At 33.1% G+C, this 25,256-nt stretch overlaps 2 protein-coding genes across 2 annotated transcripts in view; one reads left to right on the top strand and one right to left on the bottom strand.

Moving 5' to 3' along the window:
• Positions 1 to 511: 511 nt before the first annotated feature.
• LOC133173934 (uncharacterized) lies at positions 512 to 2,557 on the top strand. The gene has a single exon (XM_061308999.1). It carries the CDS (start codon positions 512 to 514, stop codon positions 2,555 to 2,557), a length of 2,046 nt encoding a protein of 681 aa, XP_061164983.1.
• A 9,141-nt stretch (positions 2,558 to 11,698) lies between these two features.
• LOC133173180 (nose resistant to fluoxetine protein 6-like) overlaps positions 11,699 to 25,256 on the bottom strand; it is a 28,164-nt gene continuing 14,606 nt past the window's right edge. Inside the window, exons 10-15 of the mRNA XM_061308131.1 lie at positions 21,152 to 21,234; positions 18,552 to 18,680; positions 16,991 to 17,111; positions 16,453 to 16,642; positions 14,935 to 15,077; positions 11,699 to 12,131 (exon numbers count right to left, since the gene is read on the bottom strand). Of these exons, the coding sequence (XP_061164115.1) occupies positions 11,970 to 12,131; positions 14,935 to 15,077; positions 16,453 to 16,642; positions 16,991 to 17,111; positions 18,552 to 18,680; positions 21,152 to 21,234 (828 nt within the window). The 3' untranslated portion in view covers positions 11,699 to 11,969. The remainder of the gene's footprint in view (positions 12,132 to 14,934; positions 15,078 to 16,452; positions 16,643 to 16,990; positions 17,112 to 18,551; positions 18,681 to 21,151; positions 21,235 to 25,256) is intronic.

Genomic DNA, 25,256 nt, shown 5'->3' with positions numbered 1-25,256 from the left:
AAATGTTATATTTATTTGTGCTGTGATCTTGTATTATACAACAATAAAACCTGAATAACATTTAAGCTATAACTGCGTTCTCTACTAATCGATGGGCTGTAGCCTAAGAAATACTATTTGATCATTCACTTAGCATTTTTAAAAATCTTTTGATAAGAAATTTAGAGCGATTCCACCTCCAGATATAAAAGACAATGAGAAATTAAAGTTTGGTAAATAGCCAATATTAAACAAAGACAGTAAGTTTTCCACAGTTGGACATTTCTGCCTTCTTATTGTCTTTAACCAGGATTGCGTGCCTATGTCTGACTTATTCTGTCTTATTGAATGAATCTTTAAATACCTTAAAAGAAAGTGCAAATTTTTCTGCAACAGTTCACATTTGTGTATTGGCTCGACAACAATTAAAAAGTGAAATTTTATCTGCACACATTGTAATGATTATTTAAAATGTTTGCATTTTTTAAACATTGGCTGCAATGCATTCAAACCTTTTTAGTCTGACAAGAAGATGGCATGTTCCACTTTTGTAAAAGAAACAATGGAGCGATGTGGAATCTGCAACAAAGGTTACACCGAACCAAGAATGCTGCCATGCTTTGATAGTTTTTGTAACAAATGTTTAAAAATTTACATTGAAGAACATAAACATAATGGAATATTTCAGTGTCCACTTTGTAACGAGCGAATATCCATCCCGTCCAACGGTGAATTTGAGCCCAACTTTCATTTGACGGCGAAACAGTCAGTACTATCTGCTTTTCAGCGACCCAACTGCGACATATGTGAAGATGTCCAACCAGCCATCAACCGTTGTATTGAATGTGAACAAAATTTGTGTACGAAGTGTAGCAAAATCCATTTAAAGATAAAATCAACCCACGATCATCATTTGGCAGACATGAGCGACCCTGAAGGTAGAGTTTTTCTGACATCAAAGGCATTTTGCTTAAAACACCAAAGCGAAGAAATGAGTTTCTACTGCAATGAGTGTTACTTACCTATCTGTATTCGTTGTCGGTTGACGTCACACAATACTCACAATACATCTGATCTTGCTGATGTTGCGGTACAATCAAGAGACGAACTAAAATCCCTCTTCAAACTTGCTGAATCTGGATTAGTAGACTTAAAAGAGCAACAGAACGAGTTCTCCGTGTACAAATTAGAGGTTAAGAAGATTAAGTTTGACATCACTGAAAGAATAACAAGTCAAACACAAAGGATTCACAAACTTGTTGATCAAGTATCAAAACAATTGGCAGGATTTGTAGAAGACGAAATTTCTGAGGAAGATTCATACATTGACAAGAAGCTGACCATGCTGGACAAGGCCATCAAATCTAACAAGGCGCGCCTTAAAGTTGCCGATCAGATCATAGAATGTGGATCAGACAACGAAATTGTGCAGGCAAAGGAAGCCCTTATGACATGTCTGAAGAATATTCCATTAAAGCCCAACACAAAGTTTCGTCCAAACAAGTTAAACATTGAATATATTCCGAGTGTGCTCGCTGATGAAGATTTAGAAGGTTTATTTGGGATGTTGGCAAGCCGCGTTGGGACCCCGGGGTATATATCTTTGCTGGAGGTCAACTCCTTTCGAGTGGATGATGCAGATGATGTCATCAATTCCATATGCCCAATCCAAAACGGTGAGGCTTGGGTAACGTATGGTTGGACCTCCAATCTGTACGTTGTGAACAGGGCTGGGGAGAAAGTGAAAACCTTCTCTCTAGGGAGTGATATTGATTTCATTACTAAAGATAAGTATGAAAATATTTATATAAGCTGCAGAAATGAGAAATGCATAAGAAAGCTAAATCCAGAAATGAATATCATTGAAACTGTCTTATTAGACAGTTATCCTCGGGGAATTGCAATGACGCCACAGGGTCATCTTGTCGTGTGTTGTCCCCAATCAAAAACCTATTTTGAATATGTCAGCTCTCATGTAAACACTGTTTCCGTTTTATCTTACGATGGTGATAAGGTAACAGTCTTCGGAGAAAGGGGAGACATGTTTCTTTATCCAATACGAGTAGCCATCAGTGAAAGTGGAGATTTCATTGTCTCTGATAATTTAAACCACAGTGTTATTATATTCAACAACACAGGTAAAATACATGCCATTTACTATGGCCAGCAAGAACCTACTGGACACTCCGCTACACGACCAATCAGCACGTCAACAGGACATTCAACATACTTGATCGCTGATGACTCCAAGTCCAGAGGTCCCCTGTCAGCTCTGCAGAGATCTACAATCAGAACAGCCACTGCTCAAAGCAGAGAGTCAGGACTAGGATCAGCATCCATGATGCGCCCTTTTGACCCACGTGGCATAACGTATGACAGCTTTGGTCACGTGATTGTTACTGACTATTCGAGTAATTCTATTCATTTATTAGATCACTCTGGTCGTTTTCTACGATTATTGCTTTCTGAAAAGGACGGAATATTTGCTCCAACCTCGGTTGCCGTGGATGAAAACGGTTATTTGTGGATTGGTGGTGGGAATGCTACTATTAAAGTGTATAGTTATATCAAAGCGTAAGATTAGTTCAATATTTTTTATGTTCGTGCTTACAATAAAACATTGATAAAACTGCTGCAAATGTGTTTTTGTTTTTTCTGAAACTTATCCTGTTTTAAGCCACGCATATTACATAAAATTTTGGTCCCCAAAGCATCCGCAAGGGGGATGGAGAGGAGGTGTCCTCCAAAATTTCTGTTAAACACGTTTTGTGTTGAAAAATGCTAAAATCTCAGTAAAATGTGTTACCCCGTCTCCAAGCTACCAATGACATTGTATTTTACACCCACCCCTCGTTCCCACAATAGGGTTTTTTTTTAAATGAAGAATATGTTTATAAAGTTTCTGGCCTTGTGTTAAGAAGTTGTAGATTTCTTTAAGCACCTCTATCAAACAGCAAAGTGCAGGAATAACTCATGGCAGAAATATAAAATATTATTCAGTTATTGCCATGGTTATAAATTTAAGTAAAAAAAAAAATACAATTGTACTATAAATCTTTATTTACTGAAGACCAAGGATAATTACATCACAATCATTTACAACCAGAATTATAACATTAATATATGATTTACTTCAAAATTCATTGCACAATTATTGTGAGTGGTCAACAAGAGGTATAAATCAATAAATGACATGAAATATGCACGACAAAGCAATTGTATCCATACGAAAATGTGTACATCCTTCATATATTGTTGCATATGCATGGGGCAAATCAGTCAAGTGGTAGAGAATTCAAATTATATTTAGAAATTCAAAAAATGAATTACTACTCCAAATAAAATCTTAAACATACAGATTTATTTGCTCACAAAAATTACTACATTCTTCCTTAAATTTTTATTTCAATTACAAGAGAAGGGAGGAGTTCATCAAAAGCAATGGAGAAAATGGATGGATTTGGAAAAGTAAATTACTACTTTATTTCAAAAACAAAGTGTAACTAGTTATAATTGTAACGGGGACCGTTACAGATGTTCCCCAAACGCTCCCCAACACCCTTTTGGTGTCTTATTTCCTGTAAGCTTCATTAAATAAGCCAATGAAGTATATTGATAGTTTTTTGCATTTCACGCGCGCGCACGTGCATGCATGTGCAGGATGACCATGTCATCTCATCTATACTATTAATGCATCTTTATATTCTCAGTATTAAAACATTTCATCAAAAAAATAAATAAGTTCCAGCTATATCAAGTATATTGGTCATCTTAGCATTGCACGCATGCGCACCTGCATGCATGTTCATAATGACCATGCCATTTTGTCTACACTTATAATATGTCGGTTTATTCTTAGTATCAAAGCTTTTCATAAAAAAATATAAAAGTTATGGCTACATTAAGTATATTGGTCATTTAACACATTGCACGCGCGCGCATGTGCATTCATGAGCATGATGTCCACATCATCTTGTCTACACTTTTAATATATCTGTATATTCTTAATATCAAAGCTTTTCATAAAAAAATATAAAAATTACGGCTATATTAAGTATATTGGTCATTTAACACATTGCACGCGCGCGCACGTGCATGCATGCATGTGCACGATGACCATGTCGTCTTGTCTACACTTTTAATATATATAAAAATTTTGAGTATCAAAGCATCTCATCAAAAAGTATAAAAGTTACGAGTATATCAAGTATATTTGTCATTTTACGCTTTGCGCGTGCGCACACGTGCATGCATGTGCATGTTGACCATGTCATCTTGTTTACACTTTTAATATATCCTTATATTCTGAGTATCAAAGCATTTCATCAAAAAATATAAAAGTTACAGCTATATCAAGTATATTGGTCATTTTACGCATTGCACGCGCACGCACGTGCATGCACGTGCGCTCAAAATGACCTTGATTCCGCAAATCTACATAACATGCCTATTAACCCTAAAAAGGTTTCACCTCAATCGGATGAGTAGTTGACGAGATCACTCGCGGACAAAAAAGTACCCAGGAAGAAGAAGAAGAAGAAGAAAAATAATAATAACTAGAAACTCATTGCGAGCAATGAGAGGTCTTCCGTCCGATTTTGAAAATAAAAACGAAAATTCAAGCTGAAAAAGAGATAAAAGAAATTCAGACACTCTGGAGATTTAACTCTAGTCGTCAGCGTGAAAATCCAACGTGCTAACCATTTACCATTCACTTTTTTACATCACTTCCGGTCACGACCGGAAATACCGAAAGTAACGGCGATACAAGATTTTCTCACGATTCAAATAAACTGATGACTGACCATCAGTCCAGAAAGTTTTAGACCTTAGTCGTTTACTGTCGTTGCCGAGCAATATTGTGAGATCAAATTCTAATTTTGAGGACAGGTAAACACGAGACCGGAAGTGAATTTTATAAAAAATCTCTGACTTTTCTCTAGACATTTGCAGTATATACAACATACATAAAGTCATTTCAAGTACTTTATCGATGAGCAATATTTATGAGAAAGTTAAATATCAAAATAAAGTAGTTTATCTCCTAGAACCGGAAGTTGACGTTTTTATTTCTGGTGGAATCTAACATATTTCAAAACAGCGAAAGAGATGCAATAAAGTGATGCAAGCATTAATTTAAAAAAGAAAAGTTAGTTTTTTTTAGATTTCTTTGATCACTTACTGTGACAAGCGGAAGTGACGACTGACGCGTTTAACCCAAATGGTTTTGCCTACTCCTCAAGGTCTATTACTCATAAAAGATTGGTGTTTTATTCTTTTACCTGGTTTTGAGATCTCGCTCAGACAACTTCACATTTTGAGGACAGGAAGACATGCGACCGGAAGTGAATTTTTGAAAGATATTTAAGGTTACTCTAGACATTTGCAGTCTGAATAACATATTTAAAATTCATTTCAAATACTTTATCTAGAAAAAATATTGATGGGAAAGTAAAATACTCAAATTATGTAGTTTTTCTCTTATAACCGGAAGTTGTCATTTTTGTTTCCGGTGGGACCAACATCTTTCGAATCTGTGAAAAAGATGCAATGAAGTGATGCAATTTTTACTTAAAAAAAGAAAAATTGAAATTTTCGATTTCTTGGATCACTTCCTGTGACGACCGGAAGTGACGGCCGACGCTCTGAACCCAATTGGTTTTGCCTACATCTTAAGGTCTGATGCTCATATAAGTTTGGTGTCCTAATCTCTCACCGTTTCCGAGATCTTGCTCAGACAACTTCTCATTTTGAGGACAGGAAAACACGCGACCGGAAGTGAATTTTACAAAGATAATTAATGTTACTCTAGATATTTGCAGTCTAAATAACATATGTAAAATTCATTTCAAATACCTTATCTACAAAGGATATTAATGGGAAAGAAAAATACTCAAATTACGTAGTTTTTCTCTTATAACCGGAAGTTGACGTTTTTGTTTCCGGTGGGACCAACATATTTCGAAGCTACGAAAGAGATGCAATAATGTTGTGTAGGATTTGATTTGAAAATGCAAAGTTGAAATTTTACGATTTCTTTGATCACTTCCGTAAGCGACCGGAAGTGCCGACGACGAACGAAAAGGTGATTCTGTTCACCTATAAGTCATGCCCTATACTCTCTTACAAGTCTCCAGTTCATATCTTTTACCATTTTTGCAAAAAAGGGGCGACAAAATTTCATTTTAAAATCAGGAAATTGTCCATAACTTGGCACCGGAAGCGAATTTTCAAAATTCCTCCAAGATGTATCAAGTTCCTATAAATGCGCATTATTCCTGAAAATTTCATAGAAAACCACTGAATAATTGCTGAGAAATCGTGTGCACAAAATTTAGGGAAAAAAATAAGAATAATAATAATAATAATAATAATAAGAAACAGTAGAATCACTATAAGGTCTTCCGTGAAGACGGAAGACCTTAACTAGAAACTCATTGCGAGCAATGAGAGGTCTTCCGTCCGATTCTGAAAATAAAAACGAAAATTCAAGCTGAAAAAGTGATAAAACAAATTCAGACACTCTGGAGATTTAACCCTGGTCGTCAGCGTGAAAATCCAACGTGCTAACCATTAACCATTCACTTTTTTGCATCACTTCCTGTCACCACCGGAAGTAACGCGACACACGATTTTCATACGATGCAAATAAACTGATGACGGACTATCAGTCCTGAAAGTTTCAGACTTCAGTCATTTATTGTTGCCGAGCAATTGTGAGAACAAATTCTAATTTTGAGGACAGGAAAACACGCGACCGGAAGTGAATTTTATAAAAAATCTCTAGCGTGTCTCTAGACATTGCAGTATCTACAACATGTATTAAAACATTTCAATCCTTTTCTATAAGCGATATTATGAGAAAGTTGAATATCGAAATAACGTATTTTATCTCTTAAAACCGGAAGTTAACGTTTTTGTTTCCGGAGGAGTCTAACATATTTCAAAACAGCGAAAGAGATGTAATCAGGTGATGCAAGTTTCAATTTAAACAAGAAAAGTTGAATATTTTGATTTCTTTGATCACTTCCTGTGACGACCGGAAGTGACGGCTGACAGTTTAACCTAAATAATTTTGCCTACTCTTCAAGGTCTAGTACTCAAATAAGTTTGTTGTCTTAATCTCTTACCGTTTCTAAGATCTCGCTCAGATATTTTCTCACTTTGAGGACAGAAAAACACGCGACCGGAAGTGAATTTTGCAAAGATATTTGACGTAACTTTAGACATTTGCAATCTATATAACATATGTAAAAATCATTTCAAATACTTTACCTATGAAAGATATTTATGGGAAAGTAAAATACTCAAAATATGTAGTTTTTCTCTTATAACCGGAAGTTGTCGTTTTTGTTTCCGGTGGGACCAACATATTTCGAAACTGCGAAAGAGTTGCAATAATGTGATGCAAGATTTGATTAAAAAAAGAAAAGTTGAAATTTAACGATTTCTTTGAACACTTCCGGTGACAACCGGAAGTACTGACGACGAAAACCAAGGTAATTTCGAACATCTAGAAGTCATGGTCTATCATCTCTAACAAGTCTCCAGTTCATATCTTTAGCCGTTTCTTAGATCCTTCTAGGACAAAATTTCATTTTAAAATCAGGAAATTGTCCATAACTTGGCACTGGAACCGAATTTACCAAAAAACGGAATTTTATATAAAATTCATATAAAGACCTTTTATCCCTGAAAATTTCAAAGAAATTCATTGAATAGTTTTCGAGAAATCGCGTGCACAAAATTTTGTCTAAAAAAAAAAGAATAATAATAATAAGAAGAAACAATAGAATCACTATAAGGTCTTCCGTGGAGACGGAAGACCTTAATAATAAGAAACAGAGTAAAAACAATATGTTCCCCAACTTCGTTTGGGGAACATAACTAACCTGAAAATCTACATCACACAAGCATCTATATGTTAAAAACTTACAATGTTGGCAATATTATCAGATCATCATTCTAAAATAAAACGACACAAGACAGATTCATTGATAAGAACTAGTACTGCATATAACATAAATTTTCAACAAAATAGAAAGTTTCTGATGGAAAGACTTTCTAAGAAATTTAATTAGCATGTACCAGTATTAAAGTCAGATTCACAAAAAATATATTTCATAAGGAAATTTTATGATCATGGAAATTACGAGTAAAATATTAAGAAATTTGAAGTTCAGTTTTTAAAAAAAAAAATATTATAGTATGATATAGCAAACTTATTAAAGTACATATTGAAGCTTGCTTTTTTCATACCAGAAAGATCACTCTAAAATCTCTAAATCTCTAAATGAAATTAAAATAAGAGATTAAAATAAATTTCAGTTCTTTTGTAAATGATGACCCAGATAGTTACCAGTATTAATTTTTTTTATGAAAAAAAAAGATTACAGTCATTTGGTAATACATTGTAATATGGATCCATTTTAATTGAACTGTTTTATATTAATGATTAAGTAAAATCTTAATAAAATGCATAAGGTTTAGTATACCTTAATTATTCTATAAAAAAAATCTTTAAGGTACATGTATATACATGTTTACCAAAAATAAGACTGCAAGTGCATGTTGAAGTTCTAACTATATAGATACATAGTAAAATAAAATGAAATATTACTTTGTTCTTTAAACTATTGTATATTGATGCTGATGCATAAATTGTCATTGTTATAACTTTAAAGCATGGATACAAAGACTGACTATCCAGTACATGTTCATTCATTTAGTTTTGAATAAATGCTGCATTCATTTTATTGTTTTAAAGATTTTCTTATGGAAAATAAACTATGTGACATAAATGAAAACTGTACGGTTATACCCCAGTGGGGCTACCAGTAATCTTAAAAAGTATCCACAAATGCATCACTTAAGTCTGTTTGGTATATATATATATATATATATATATATATATATATATATATATATATATATATATATATATATATATATATATATATATATATATTAGGGATGGCAATCGATTACAGAATTGCTAATCGGTTAACCGCAAGGCGTTCCGACCGATTAACCAGTTAATCGTATCAAAATGCACGTTTTCTTGACAATTGTTTTTCAAGTAGCTCTGTCCATATACACAAATAGACCCAAATAAGTCGATAGAAGTTAAAACATTCAGTTAGTCTTGATTTTGGATGAGAAAAATATGGGTACATATTTTTTTATTTAAATTTCAGTAGCAAGAAAAAATTGAGAAAACCCCTAATTTTCCAGAGCAGATGTCACAAAAGTTCTTTCTGCATTTTCACTATGATAATCAAAACTACATGTGAACTCTAAAGCCCTAAATTTACAATTTTTGTTTAATAATTAAATTGGATGGAAAACTGAAAACGACAAACACACCAATTCACAGTGCTCAATGATTCAATTATTAGGTGTCTTCCCACTTAGCCAACATTTTGAAAAAATACAGGTAAAACACAGGTAAATATGTGTTGGCTAAGTGGGAATGGGGTGCAGACTGAGAACAAAAGAAATAAATTACAGGTAGGCTATAGTCTGTTTTAAGCTATATGTATAAGCCGAATAAAATAATTTATTTAATTTGTAGCATGTACATATAAGAACACCATGATGAATGTAGTTTTTTTGATGAATTGAGTTTCAGTGCAAGTACAAAAATATCTTTTCTTAAAAATATAAAAATAATTGATATATTAATTACAGTATGATTTAATTAATTATTTTTAATAATTAACAGTTTTATTCTTCTTTATTGCTGTGTTGTATCACAATTTTTTTTTAAATTTTCTTTGTCACATTTGTAACATCTTTGGCGGGAAACGTTTTTAAATATATTTATTATAAAATAAATATTCAAAAACCGATCATTGAATATATTTAAATTATTAATCATTATATCCTCCTTCTTTTTAAATAAACTATAGCTCAACTTGAATCAAGTCTAAAATTTTAAAGTTTAAATGGAAAACACATAATATGCTGCAACATAGAATTAAATATTCAAACTGTATATGAAATTTTAAAAGAAAAATGTACAAACATTAATTCTTCAGTAAATATATAGTTTTTTAAAAACATTTTCCATGGTAGAGTAAAAATAAAACAAAATGACAGGAATCCCCCCCCCCCCCCCCCCCCCGAAAAAAATTTAATTTTTATGATATGAAATAATACATAGGCCCTATTAGAATCATATATAGTTAAAAAGACAGGGTTGTGAATATCAAGCATGAAATTTTCTAAGTTGATTTTTTAAATCAGATAATGAATCAGTTTGTATCAAAAGATTCTGTTACTGTGATCATTATCACAGTCGAATATTACATACTCAGATAAATATTTTTAATCACAACTGATAAATATATTTTAGAATATTCAAAATTGTTTCTACAATGTAATATACAATTTCTTTGGTATGATTTAAAATACTTTATTTCTTAATTAATTTTCAATATTTTCTTTTATCAATATTCAATTTTTAATTTAAAAAAATTGCAGATTTATGTTTATTTTTTACTATATTTATATAAATTAATTTTTTTTTTCTAGAACTTCATTTTTTTTTAAATTTTAATTTTAATTTTATGTTTTGACTGAAGTTTTCATTTGAATTTATTTTTACACTATTTTTTTCAAAGGTAGTAATCCTCAGGTAAAGCACATATACCTGAAAACAGACTATAGCCTGTTGATCACTCAGGTGTAAAAAATCAAAATGTTGGCTATGTAGGAATAGGATTTTTCAAAATGTTGGCTAAGTGGGAATAAACCAATTATTATCATTAAAGAATTACAGGACAGTCGGGGGTAACGACATGGTGTTTTCACGGTAATTAACACTACATAAACTGATCAATTACACTACGGTCTCTATCTGGAGATTCATAATTACATGTACGTCCAAATTAGATCCGTTAAATCCCAAATGATCATCTTTGTGAAGAGATTTCTTTTTTTTTAAATAATTTTTTTTAAAAATGTGTTCAATTTAACAAATATTTTATTTTTTCCCATTAACCAGTTACAGATTTTCTAATCGACTGCCATCGTTCCGACCGAGTAATCGGTTCACCGGTTACAAATTGCCATCCCTAATATATATATATATATATATATATATATATATATATATATATATATATATATATATATATATATAATTTAGTATGTTAATATTTTGCTGAAATTGATTTTAAAACAATTTAGCATCTGATTTAGTGCACATCTGAAAGTGCTAGATATAAATATTTGTACTCAAGGCATTTGGCGATGTACCTGATTTAGCAGAAGCTGCTTTCTGCAAATGGCGCTAAAAAGAATACATAGGTAAATGTTCTTACATGTAGAAACCCTATCCTAGAGCAAAATAAAATTACAAATAAAATTTGTGTCCATGGTTCAGTCTGTAATTGCTGAATTTGGTATTTTTGGTAATTTATCAGATAAAAATTTGGCACAAATGAAAATAAACATCCCTAAAACAAGTCTATATTCTGTATCACAGATATTCACAGAAAAAATTAAACTATACAATAAAAATAAGCTTTAAAATTCCTCTTGGAATGATCGTGTTCACATCACAGATACAAGAATGAAGTAATTAAAAATATTCAGAGATATGTGATTGGAAACATTTTAGAGGTTAACATATGCAACTTGTTTTGCTTTATAATTTTTTAATCATAAAACTGATTTAATTAACAATACCGGTACTTAAGACTAAGGGCAAAGCACATGACTAAATGAAATATACACACAAAGAAATAGTCCAATGGTACAAGAAAGTAGAACTATATGTACAAAAACTAGTAGAGGAATTATTAAAAAAAATTACATACTACTGATTGATTTTAAAGTATTTGGAGGACAATTTCAAAAATTATTGGAATTTGGCATGTGGAAAAATCAGGTTACCGGGTAATTTAATGATGATGTAAAAGAGGTTGCCTATGCACAACTTGTACTCTCTGCCACTTCTGCACACTTTAATGGAGGTGCCATTATCATTCCTTGTGTTTAGAATCAGACGTTGCTGTTTTCTCCTCTTGTGGTGAACCTCGATTAAATATGATTTTTTCCAGACCAAGCATTGGAGCCTCAAATGCCAAGGACAGGATAAAGGCTGCCATGTAGGTTAATACCAACATCCCCACAAATTGAACAGCCTAGGGAAATTAAGTAGATTTCTAGAACTAGTAAATGGATAAACAACTGTCATTAAAGCTAAAGTTTACATTTTTGGGACAAATGCAGAAAGTAGTACTGAATTAAATGATCCTAATACATGTAGAAGTGAAATTGCCACTTTATATATATAAAATTTGCTTCTATTAAGATTCAAAATGTTGCATATGACCTTTGCTTCTATTAAGATTCAAAATGTTGCAGAAGATTACATTCAAGACTTGCAAGGGGGGGGGGGGGGTTGTTATGTTGATTAAAAAAAATTGTAGGCAAACCCATGTAATTTGTAATTTGAGATATACATGTACATGTATGTGAAATAGTACTGTCCTTTTCTTCTCATATTTACATTTATATATTGTTTACAATGTACATGTATTTAACTATATAGTATATAATACAAGAGGTCCATAGGCCACTTTAATCACCTGAGCAGTGATCACAGAGGCTAGGAAAAAAGCATAAAAGCAGTTCAGTATTAAAAACTTTAGGGGATTTGGGGGAGAAACATGAATTTTCACTACCTCAGGATGCTTCCATATCAATATAACTAATCATGACTTTGCTGTTCTTGAGAGAAGAATTTCAAAGATTTTTTCTTATGTATTCCTAGGTAAAATTCTGATCACTCATTGTGGCCCCACCCTAACCACCCGAAATTTAAATAAACTTGAATCTACATGACCTGAAGTGCTCCTGTTATGAATAATCCTGGCTTTGCTGAAGCAAAGAAGATTTGAGGAAGATTTTTTGCAAGATGATTCCTATATATTCTTATGTAAATCTTTGACCCTCTGTTGAGCCCCCAAAACCCCTGGGGGTCATAATTTGAACAAATTTGATTCTACATAACCTATGGTTGCTTCGATCTGCATAAATATGACTAATAATGGCTTACAGGTAGTTGTTCTTGAGAAGAAGACTTTTAAAGATATTTCCTATATATTCATATGTAAAGATAAGAAACATTCAATGTTGTGGCCCCACCATGATTTAAACAAATTTTAATCTGCATTACCTGAGGATACTAATAATGGCTTAGCTGTTCTTGAGAAGAAAATTTTTAAAGAAATTTTTTTCCTATATATTGCGATGTAAATCTTTGGCCCCCTGTTGTGTCCCACCCAACCCCCAGAGGTCATGATTTTAACAAACTTGAATCTATATTACCTGAGGATACTTCTATATTTTATAATACATTTATGACTAACAATGGCTCAGCTGTTCTTGAGAAGAAGATTTTTAAAGATATTATCTATATATTCCTATGGTAAACTTTGACCCCCTGTTGTGGCCCTGCCCTACCTTCAGGGGTCATGACTGGAACAAACTTGAATCTACAGCAACAACAACAGATAAATTTTGATCGGAAAAGCTATTATAACTTGAGCCTTTGGCTCAGGTGAGGTAAAAAAATTTTTTTAAAATGTAAACTAAAATATCGCACAAATTAATCTTGACTTTCCATTTCACACACACACACACAAAACCAATTGATTTGTTCCGACTGGTTTTTCACAGTTTATCTAATTAATGTTTATAAAGATAAAATAAATAAGTTAATCCATATTAAGTTTCATTTTTTATTTAAAGTTTCTCAGTAAATTAATGTCCTAAATAGTGATGATTTTTTTTACATAGATTTATAAGGATGATGGCAAAAAGAAAGACACCTAAACATCACATAATGTCTACAATGTCATTATTTTAGAAATTTGATATTAATTTGCATCATTTACAACCAGAATTGTAATGAATTAATCCAAAAATATATATCGATCCCTGCAATGAATTGTTTTGTTCGCATCATTTGTCTTTAATATCTACAGTTTATTTTACATATCTTGAATATGAATGTCTCGAAAACCATGAAAACTGTTGAAAGGAGGTCCCAACCACTTTTTCTTTATTTGCTTTGCCTCTCAAACCCTTGGATACCTCTTTATGTTTTTCTTGGTCCCATTGAGTTCAAGATAACTAGGTTAGACTATAATAACATGTACAGTGCGCAGTTTTACTTTTCCACAAGTGGACACAGCTTTTTTGCAAAATATTAATCCTGCTTTTCCACGACAAAATTTTACTGCTTTTGTGCAATTAATTTTTTTGTTTTTCCGTGATTTATTTTAGCATCTACCTCTTCCATTAGCCAGGTAAAAACTGTTTCTCCCTGCTTACAACTGGCTTCAGCCATTTTTTTGTCTTTCCGGAGATTGTTGTATTCTTTTTGTTTCTACCTCGACAATCTCTTTTACATTAGTTGTAATTGTGGCTTTGCATATTTTAACTTCATCAGTAAGACACATCATTCTTTAAAACACTGACCTTTCTATACATAAATCCATCATTTGTAATACATTCCTGACCATAGCATTTAAAATGTGATTCATTTAATTTTTATCACAGTGTGGTACTACAGGGTAGAACTCTATAGGGAGATACATGATAATCCAGGTAAATATTGGCAAAATAATATTTGATATTTGATGTTAAGTGCATAATACAATGACCATTTAAAAATCACAGAAAGGAAGTATTCAAAAGGGGAGATAATGCATAACTTATATAGTAAAGTTCAATTGCAGAAAAGCAGTATGGGGTAGTCACCGAAAAGCATACAGGTTGTGAAAATAAAATTGCGGAAAAGCAGATATGCTGTACAGTGTACCAGGATACCCATCATAAAACGTAAAATGGATCCATATGTCAGTTGGCTGTGTGATTTTGTTTGTTTTTTGCATACTGTGAGAAATGATAGACTTTAAATTATGATTTAACACATACCAGGGTAGCATCATCCAAGTAAAATGTAGACCTGAGACTGCTGTAATATCCCACCAAAAGGATTGGATGTACCAGATATGCAAAATATGTCAGACGAGCCAAAGGTGTGAACAAACTCCAGGACAAAAATGTGTTGATAAATCCTGAAAAAAGTTTTTGATTCATTGTATTGACATTTCAAAATATAAAGTGTATACTTGCACCTCCGAGGCACCTGATCCCACCAATGATGTTTTAAGCAGTCCGTGTTAGCTCTGAGAACAATTTATATTATTATACATGTACCTCATATAAATAATCACTAGTAAATTAGAATATGATTGGGGATTGCCTGAGACAGTCATGTGACTGTCATGTTTGCAATGCAACAAAAATTTGTGTTTCACACAATTGTGACGTCACACTGCGGCAACCGAGATGGCTACTAATGGGTTAGATTGTTCATATCGTTGATTGTGTAAAATAAAAATATTTAGAATTGTGTTTTCATGGTTGGGGTTTGAATGTTACTAGTGTGTAAATCACACTGACTTGTCAAGAAGGATTTTTTTATGAAGAGCAGCTGGTTGTGTAACTTACATTTGTTTCATATTGTTCTTACCAAATTTTTACTTTATTCATTGGAGCTTCTTTATATTTCCTGTATTGTGCTTAATTCTGTATATAACAATTTATTGCATGAATGTTTGGGAGACATGAATGATTTCTTCGCCCATGAAAAATCATTATCCCTTCGGGCGTTGCCCTCTGGGTATATGATTTTTCATGGGCAAAGAAATCTTCTTACCCCACCTCTGTTGATTTTTCGATGAAATCCTGGCTTACGATTGGTTGAAGTCTGTCATGTGAAGGGGGTGTATTACTTATACCTAGTCGCTTGAAAATCAATACATGGTCGATATGGAGTTATCGTTCTTTTGTAACGTTCGAACAAGTGGAGTTCACACGATTTGCAGACTGTCTGTTGACAATTTAACAGTTAACTAATGTAAGTAACGAAGATGGAACCTTTTCCTCCCTCTACTGAAAGTCTTCAAAACTGTCAGTACGTTATTACAGCACGAAACACTCGCAAAACAATATTACGTCACATAACGTGACGTCATAATAGGCATTGTATGAGTGATGAAACATATAATTATATAGGCCTAGTGAGAAAAACAATTTTACAAGCCACAGACAATGCATAAATATTTTATCGGTGGGGTAAATTCGTTACATAGTTTTGTAGTGACAGGGTACGGGATGATACCTGGTTAGTAAATTCCATACCTGGCTCAGCTTCGCCTCGCCAGGTATGAAATTTACTAACCAGGTATCATCCCGTACCCTGTTCACTACAAAACTATGTAACTAATAATGTCTCCCTCACTATCATGCAATAAATGTGTATTGTTTCATGGGACTTCTCAGCATGATTACTGCATGTTATCTTCAAATTTCATGTAAGCCTTTGCATCAGATCAATAAATTTATCAATAAATCTATAAGCAACAACACCACAACACAAAACCTTACCTCCATTTCCAGTAGCACAAGCAAATATCACCCAGCCTACACAGGCCCCCCATACAGTACGATGTGTGGTGTTATACAGATCTTTTACACTTTGTGACATGTGTACATAACCATTGAGCTCATCATATAACCCATACACTACGAGACAGGCTAGTGTAGCAGCTACCATCCAAATAAATAAATTTAGCACCTACAATATGTAAATATTTTAATGATGATGAACAAAAAAAATCAGCAATAGATCACCTTTGACTTTAAAAAAAAAAAGAGCATTCTAGGGATTACTGGATTACTGAATGTTTTTTTTTCAGTTTCTTAACATTAAACATTTTTCAAGAAGATACTGAATATTTGGGGAAAAAAGCTAAAATTAATTAATATTATATCACATTGGAAAGATTTCAGATTTGTTGTGTTTGGGATCAGTGAGGCAGTGGGCGTTAAATATTCCTGTATATGAACAACACTCGTGTGACTTTCAACAGTTCTATACACAGTATCAAATATCATCTATACAAAGTTGAGTTATGTGAAATACCTTGTTTATCTTCAGTTTGCAGTCTGTTTTGTACAAGAAATAGCCAAACCATATTCCTATGATGTACGGACCTATCCTGCAGTATGGTTTGACGTAGTATATATTGAAGTAGTCACTCTGCCTGAAACATGAAAATAAACTGGTTTAGACATTTCAATGAGGAAAACAAGAGGCCCATGGGCCACAACGCTCACCTGAGTTACTTTGGCCCTGCTGTTCTTCACAAGACCTCCCCTTTGTAATATTTATTGTGGCCCCGCCCTACCCCCGGGGGCCATGATTTGAACAATTTAAAATCTACACAACCCAAGGATGCTTTCACATAAGTTTCAGCTTTTCTGGCCCAGTGGTTCTTGAGGAGAAGATTTTCAAAGATTTTTGCCTATATATTTCATTGTAAAGCTTGGATTCCCTATTGTGGCCCCGCCCTACCCCCAGGGGCCATGATTTGAACAATTTAGAATCTACACTACCCAATGATGCTTCAACATAAGTTTCAGCTTTTCTGGCCCTGTGGTTCTTGAGAAGAAGATTTTTTAATGACCCCACCCTATTTTTGTCTTTTCTTGATTATCTCCCCTTGTAAGGGGGGTTGGCCCTAAACTCCCCTTCACCCAAGGATGCTCTGTACCAACTTTGGTTAAAATTGCCTCAGTGTTTCTTGAGAAGAAGTTGAAAATGTGAAAAGTTTACAGACAGATGGACAGACAAACGGACGGACGGACGACGGACAACAGGTGATCAGAAAAGCTCACTTGAGCTTTCAGCTCAGGTGAGCTAAAAAAGCTGTACAATGTACTTTCTTTACCATAAATACAGGATGTTGATTTGAATTTACTTTGATTGATTTGAATTTGGCTTTACATACATGTAAGCATATGCACACAAGGGTATATTCTATTAATTAATTACTAAAAAGTAATATGTTTATTGCTTTCCTGCACTGGAATGAGTTTATATACATTGAAAATTCATAAATATATATATATATATATATATATATATATATATATATATATATATATATATATATATATATATATATATATATATATATATATATATATATATATATATATATAAATTATTATATAATGAAAAAGATATGGCTGGACCGGAAATTGAACTGGGGACCCCTGCATTACTAGTCATGTGCTCTAACCACTGAGCTCTCCAGGCCCATGTCCTCAGTCCAGCCAAAATTCCAACACATTTAGTAAAAGTCAATGCTATTCTTATTCTTTTTGAATCAGCATTTGGGTAGCAAATAAAATACATGTATTTATATCCTTCTAAGTAAATAATGGATATTTTCATTGCAGGTGGACTGAAAACAAGAGCAAACTTTTTAGGATCCTCATTTTTGGAAGCATTAAAGTGACCATATACATTTTGGGGGAGGGTTGCAATACCATGTTTCTGTAGGATGAAATTTTTGTAAATTTAGCATTCTAGTGATGAAACCAAAATGTACTGGACAAAAATAAATAACCATAGAAAATACCCATTATATAGTTTAACCTTTACAGACAAATAACTGAAGAATTCAGATAATACATACATTGACTGTGGGTGAGTTAACTGCTCAAGCATGGAAGCTGGTAATTTGTAGTAATTAGAAATAATTCCTGTGGCAACCCAGCTAGCAAACAGGAGTGAGGTTCCTATCATCCCGCCAATCCATTTAGAGCTGTATATACACAATACAAATCAGCATCACTGTACTGAACATCTAAATGTCTGATATTTTCTTCTTTTTTCTGTTGTTTGATTCTTGTGTACAATTGATTACTGTGGTTTATGAAATGATAAGTCATTCATATATACTGGCACACATACATGTTAATAACCAGAAGTCCCTGACAAAACTGTAGCTCTACTGGTTTGTACTTATAAAAATGGAAGATAAAAGTGGCACTTGGACTTGAAACTTTGCAACAGCAATACATAGAATAATGATTCTTGGTGTAGTCTCTTTTTGTTTTATTGAGATTTTTGTATTTTTATTAAGATTTATTGCAATCAGACTAAAACTATTGGGGGAATAATCTTTTAAAAGAAATTTACAGAAATTTCGATTTTAGTAATCATGGCAACATCATTCAACAAAATCAAAAAACAACAAAGACAATAATGTATCTTATTGTAGTCTACTTGTGTGCCAAGTTATATTGAAATCAGATCAAAACTGTAGGAGGAATAGCATTTTGAATTCAAAGTATTTCAAGGAAATTTCTATTTTTAGTAACCATGGCAACACCGTTCATAGAAATGAAAAACCGATAAAGAGAATTATGTATCTTAGTATAGTCTACTTGTGTGCTAAGTTATATTGAAATCAGACTAAAACTGTAGGAGGCGTAGCGTTTTGAAAGTACTTCCCAGAAATCTCTATTTTTAGTAACCATGGCAACACCGTTCATCAAAATCAAAAACCGATACTCAGAATTATGTATCTTAGTGTAGTCTACTTGTGTGCCAAGTTATATTGAAATCAGACTAAAATTGTAGGAGGAGTAGCGTTTTGAAAAATTGTTTACAGATGGACAGACAGACAGCTAGACGGACGGACGACGGACACCTTACTATTGCATAAGCTCTTCTGGTCTCTGACCAGTAGAGCTAAATAAATGACTGTAACAATCATTTAATAATATAAACTGATGCATGCAAATAATAAAAAGATTACATTGTAAATAAATATTCATTGGTTCTAAAGCTAATTATACATGTAGTCAACTCATGAAATCTTGGACTTGGTAAAACCACAGGCCTTTAGATCGCTTTAATCTGACTTTAAACAAAAAGTTTTGGGCCCGGTGTGAAAAAAAGATTACCCAGTATCTATTTTTTAAACCCCAAATTTTTTGCAAGTTGGATTGAAGCAATCATAAGGCCTGTGGGTAAGACTAACAAAGCTAGAGGGTCTTTGGGCAAAGAAATGATACCCCCACCCACAACTGAACATGTTCAGGCCATAAGCAATGTTTGTGTCAATTAAGATCTTTGGAGGGTCAATATAAGAAAATAATGACATGGTTGAACTGCTCTAAATAATATATCTTACTGAAAGTTGAGGTCAAAAAATTGTGACATGGATGAATAGTTCTCATCAATTTGTATATGTGTATGAAGTTTGATGAACAGTTTCTTTGAAACTAAGTTAATTGTAAAATAATTAATAGTAAGGTCAAGGTGATATGGCAGGTCAAGGTAAAAAAATAGGACACAGTTGAATAGTCTCACCAATTTGTATGATTGTATGAAGTTTGATTTAAAACATATGAACCATTTCTTTGAAACCGAGTTAAAAGCAAAATGATGAATAATGAGGTCAAGATCATAGAAAATGTCAAGGTCAGAAAATTATAAAAGATCTGAATAATTTCTACCAATATGTATCAGAGTATAAGTTTTGATAAAGATATCATGAAAGGTTACTTTGAAACTGAGCTTAACACAAAATGGGGAAAATAGATTTCATGGTCACAGAGAAGTCAAGGCAATGTATCTGGAAATTATATAGCATACAGTTGGAAGAGAGGCTGCCACAAAAACTAGACTAAACGTCACTTATTCTCATAAGACAGATCAAGCAGACACTTATGTCCATCATCAAAAACATTGACTATTGTAACAATGTAGAAAAAGTTCCCCTGGATATGTCATCCATTCTATTTATTTATTATTTAATACTGTAAACCAGCTATCATTAGTGTCAACTTTTATTCGCAAATTGTCAGTTTGAAATCAATCCATGACAATTGATTTTTGCGAAACATGAGGAAACATTCTCTACATATACAAAGCAAAGTAATTGGTTTGCAGCGATTAATATTTGCGAATTAAAGTAGGTCGCGAAACTCGCGGATATTTCTCGCACGTGAATAAAAGTTGGTTTACAGTATTATTTATTTTTTGGCCAATGTAAAATGTAAATTAGCCTTTGCAAAATACTTAATCTGGAGGGATAGATCACATGAACTAATCTTATGCACTTTTGTGTGACCTGTGCCAGTGTCTACTCTGGGCTATAGCCAAACACTTATTCCAACTTTCCAATGATATTCAGCTGTAAAAAGTATAATCTATAATTTCCCCACAGATAATTTTCCAACAGTTCTTGTAAAAAGTTGTGTATTTAATCTTTTCTATACTCACTAGTACAAAGGTATGATGATAAATGGACTAAGTATAAAAAACTGCATATCATTGGCTAAATACCAGGTCCATGCCATACATTCCTGTCATTACAAAGGATGCAATGTAAAACTGAATAAAAACAGTCATATTATACATGTACTTCATATAGGTATTTTTAAAATGATTTCAAGGATATTCTTGAACATATTCGATTAAACAAAAGAAAAGAAGCTGTGCGTTATATGTATTAACCAAGAAGTCTCTGATGAGACTAGTTCAACTGGTTTATACTTATAACAAAAGTTATTGTAGAGAAAAGAAACACTTGAACGTGAAACTATGACAACAGCAATCAATAGAATAATGATCAATGGTTAATTCTCTTTTCGTGACAAGTTTTAATTTATTGGACTACAGTAACTGTAGAAGGAGTTGCCTTTTGAAAGAATCTCACAAAATTTCTAATTTTAGTTACCATGGCAACATCCTTTTTTAAAATGCATGCAATTACACAAAATTATGCATCTTAGTGTAGTCTACTTGTGTACAAATTTTTATTGAAATTGGACAAAACTGTACGAGGAGTGGCATTTTGAAAGAAATTTACAGAAATTTCTATTTTCAATATTAAAGACAACACTGTCAAAATCAAAAACTGATATACAGAATTATGTATCTTAATGTAGTCTACTTGTGTAAAAAATCTTATTGAAATCAAATCAAAACTGTAGGAGGAGTAGTGTTTTGAAGGAATTTTACAAATTTATATTTTTAGTAACCAAGGCAACATCATTGATCTAAATCAAACATAGGTAATCAAAGATTACGAAGCTCACCTCGACGAATATTATCTATAAGTAAGGCAAATTTCACATCATATTTTTTTTCTAGTTAGTGTACATGCAAAGATCAATATCCATGCAAGTTTGATTTAAGTAGGACTTATAGTTACTTGGAAATAGACCTGCTCAAAAACTTTTAACCTGTTTACTGATCAAGAAAATTTTGGTCAGTCCAAAATTAAAAGCAAGTCTGGAAGTTTTCATTTTTAGATGAACCATCTATACAAGTTTAATCATAACAGGCCATAGTATTATATAGCTACTCAAAAAAAAATTACCCTGGTCACTCATCTGGAAGATGTAGGTCAGATTCAGAATTCAAAGCAGGTCTGGAAGTATCCATCCCTAGATACATCATCCATGCTAATTTGGTTAAATTTGACTATAATTCACTCATGTGGAAAATCTAGGTCAAATCCAGCATCCTAAAGCAGGTGGGCTAGTGTACATTCCTAGATGCATCATTCATGAAAGTTTGGTCCAGGTAGGGCTTATAGTTACTTGGGAATGGACCTGCTCCAAAATCTTAACCTGGTCACTCATCTGGAAAATCTAGGTCAGATCTAGCAACCCAAGCAAGTGTGGTAGTGTCCATTCCTAGATGCATCATCCATGCAAGTTTGGTCCAGGTAGGGATTATAGTTACTTGGGAACAGACCAGCTCCAAAAACTTTAACCTGGTCACTCATCTGAAAAATCTAGGTCAAATCCAGCATCCGAAGCAAGTGTGGTAGTGTCAATCCCTAGATGCATCATCCATGCAAGTTTGGTCCAGGTAGGGATTATAGTTACTTGGGAATGGACCTGCTCCAAAATCTTAACCTGGTCACCCATCTAAAAAAACTAGGTCAGATCCAGCATCCGAAGCAAGTGTGGTAGTGTACTTCCCTAGATGCATCATCCATGAAAGCTTGGTCCAGGTAGGGATTATAGTTACTTGGGAACAGACCTGCTCCAAAAACTTTAACCTGGTCACTCATCTGGAAAATCTAGGTCAAATCCAGCATCCGAAGCAAGTGTGGTAGTGTCCATCCCTAGATGCATCATCCATGCAAGTTGGTCCAGCTAGGGCTTACAGTTACTTGGGAATGGACTTGCTCCTAAAACTTTAACTGGGACACCGACGCTGGGGGTATAGCATAAGCTCATCTCGACTTCGTCAAGGTGAGCTAAAAACCCATAAACCAAATTATGTATCTTAGTGTAGTCTACTTGTGTACCAATTTAAGTTATATTGAAATCATACTAAAATTGTTGAAGGAAAGTAGTTTGAAAAATTATTTACAGACAGACAGATGAACAGATGGACAGATGACAAATGTCATTACTATCACGTAAGCTCTTCTGGTCTCTGACCAGTAGAGCTAAACATAGGTAATCAGAGATTACAGAGCTCACCTCAAAAAATGTTGTCTTATAGTGAGGCAAAGTCCACATTAAACTAATAATCTAGTAGTATACATCCCAAGATGCAAAATTCATGCAATTTTGATCTGATGGGGCTTGCAGTTACTTGGGAATAGATTTCAAAAACTTCAACCTGGTCAATCATTCAGAAAATATAATTCAAATCCAGCATCTGAAGCAAGTTTGAGAGTGTTCATTTCTTGATGCATCATTCATGTAAATTTGGTTCAGATAGGCCTTATAGTTTCTAAGTAATAGACCTGCATCCAAAACTTTAACCTGGTCCATTATCTGGAAAATATATGTCAGATCCAACATCTGAAGCAAGTCCATTAGTGTGGATCCTTAGATGTATCCTCTATGCAAGTTTAATCAACATAGGCCCTATAGTTCCTTTAGAATAAAGGTGCTCAAAGAACTTAAGCATACATCAAAGGTTTTTTTTTCTTCAAGATTTTCAACATTTTGAGATTTTTGGCTAAGAAAAAGAAGTTAATCACTGCTTTATAATGCATGTAAAATTCTTGGTAATTATGAAATGGTTTTCTAATTATTTAACAATAATGAAACATAAACACTACCACATGTGAATGTTCCATTATTGAAGCTTCTGATTTGATCTGTGACTGCCTGCTCATGAAAGATGCAATAAATCACTGTGACCACTTTGGGAATTCTTCACTAGCCACACAGAGGTTATCAGTAATTAAACTACAGGGACTCTAGATTTATAGAAGGAAATCTAACAGATCACTGATGACCATAAAATAGGAGGTGGAGCTTAGCTCTTGTCATTTTACCGGGAAAGCTTTCTGATTCATAATTGAACCTATTTTACTCAATTAAAAGCATCTAAATACAGAAGAGAACCTCCCATTCTTGTGAATATGCATTGGAAATATGCCTAAGTGATAGGTATCCAAAGCTGAATCTCCAATGTGTCATATATTCCTAGCTTTGCAGATTTTGTTGTGTAATGGGTTTTTGCCCTCTACTGTTAAGTAAGATCAGACAGTTTGTGTTATTATTTCAAAGGATTCAGCTCCCTTATTTATTGACCAATTTCTCTGAAAATTAAATATTGACCAATTTCTCTGAAAATTAAATGTTTTGCTTCTCAAATGTGTGTTCACAAAACTGTATCTCAGATTTTTGATATCTAGCTTAGTTTTGGAATTATTGAGAGAATTGTCAAATTAGGCTAATAAATTGGTAACATTGAAGGGCAAATGGCTGTAACTTTTGAATTAGAAGATTTATCAAAAATCTGAGATACAGTTTTTAAGTTCAATCTTTAATCTACCTTGAGGCAAAATGACCACTTTGAGGGGTTAAAAACAAAAAAGTTGATTTATAAAATATTTATGCACTAAAATTTACATTAATATTTAAATAATTTTTAAAAAGTTATCAATTAAAGTTTAAATTAGGATAATTAAATAGTAAATTTATCAAGCTTTCAAATGATATATACTTTTATTATATTATCTTTGATAATAAAAGAATTACATGGAAATTAAATTCTGGTATTTGGAAACCTTGGTGTATCCTTGACCTGGTCACTCATCTGGAAAATGAAGGTCAGATCTAGCATCCCAAGCAAGCCTGGTAGTATCCATTAATTCTTAGATGTATTCTCCATGCAAGTTTTGTCAGCATGGGGCTTATTCTGGTAGTTACTTTAGAATGAACCTGCTGCAAAAACTTTCACCTGGTAACTCATCCGAAAAAGTAGGTCAGATCCAGCATCTGAAGCAAGCCTGTTCGTGTGCATCCTTAGATGTATCATCCATGCAAGTTTGGTCAACATAGGGCTTATAGTTACTGTAGAATGAACCTGCTCCAAAAACTTTAACTGGTCACTCATCTGGAAA

The sequence above is a fragment of the Saccostrea echinata genome, unplaced genomic scaffold (genome assembly GCF_033153115.1).
Source record: "Saccostrea echinata isolate AGI-Se365-2 ecotype Australia unplaced genomic scaffold, CSIRO_AGI_Sech_v1 ptg000056l, whole genome shotgun sequence".
Taxonomy (NCBI): domain Eukaryota; kingdom Metazoa; phylum Mollusca; class Bivalvia; order Ostreida; family Ostreidae; genus Saccostrea; species Saccostrea echinata.
This window is presented reverse-complemented; position numbering and strand designations above follow the sequence as displayed.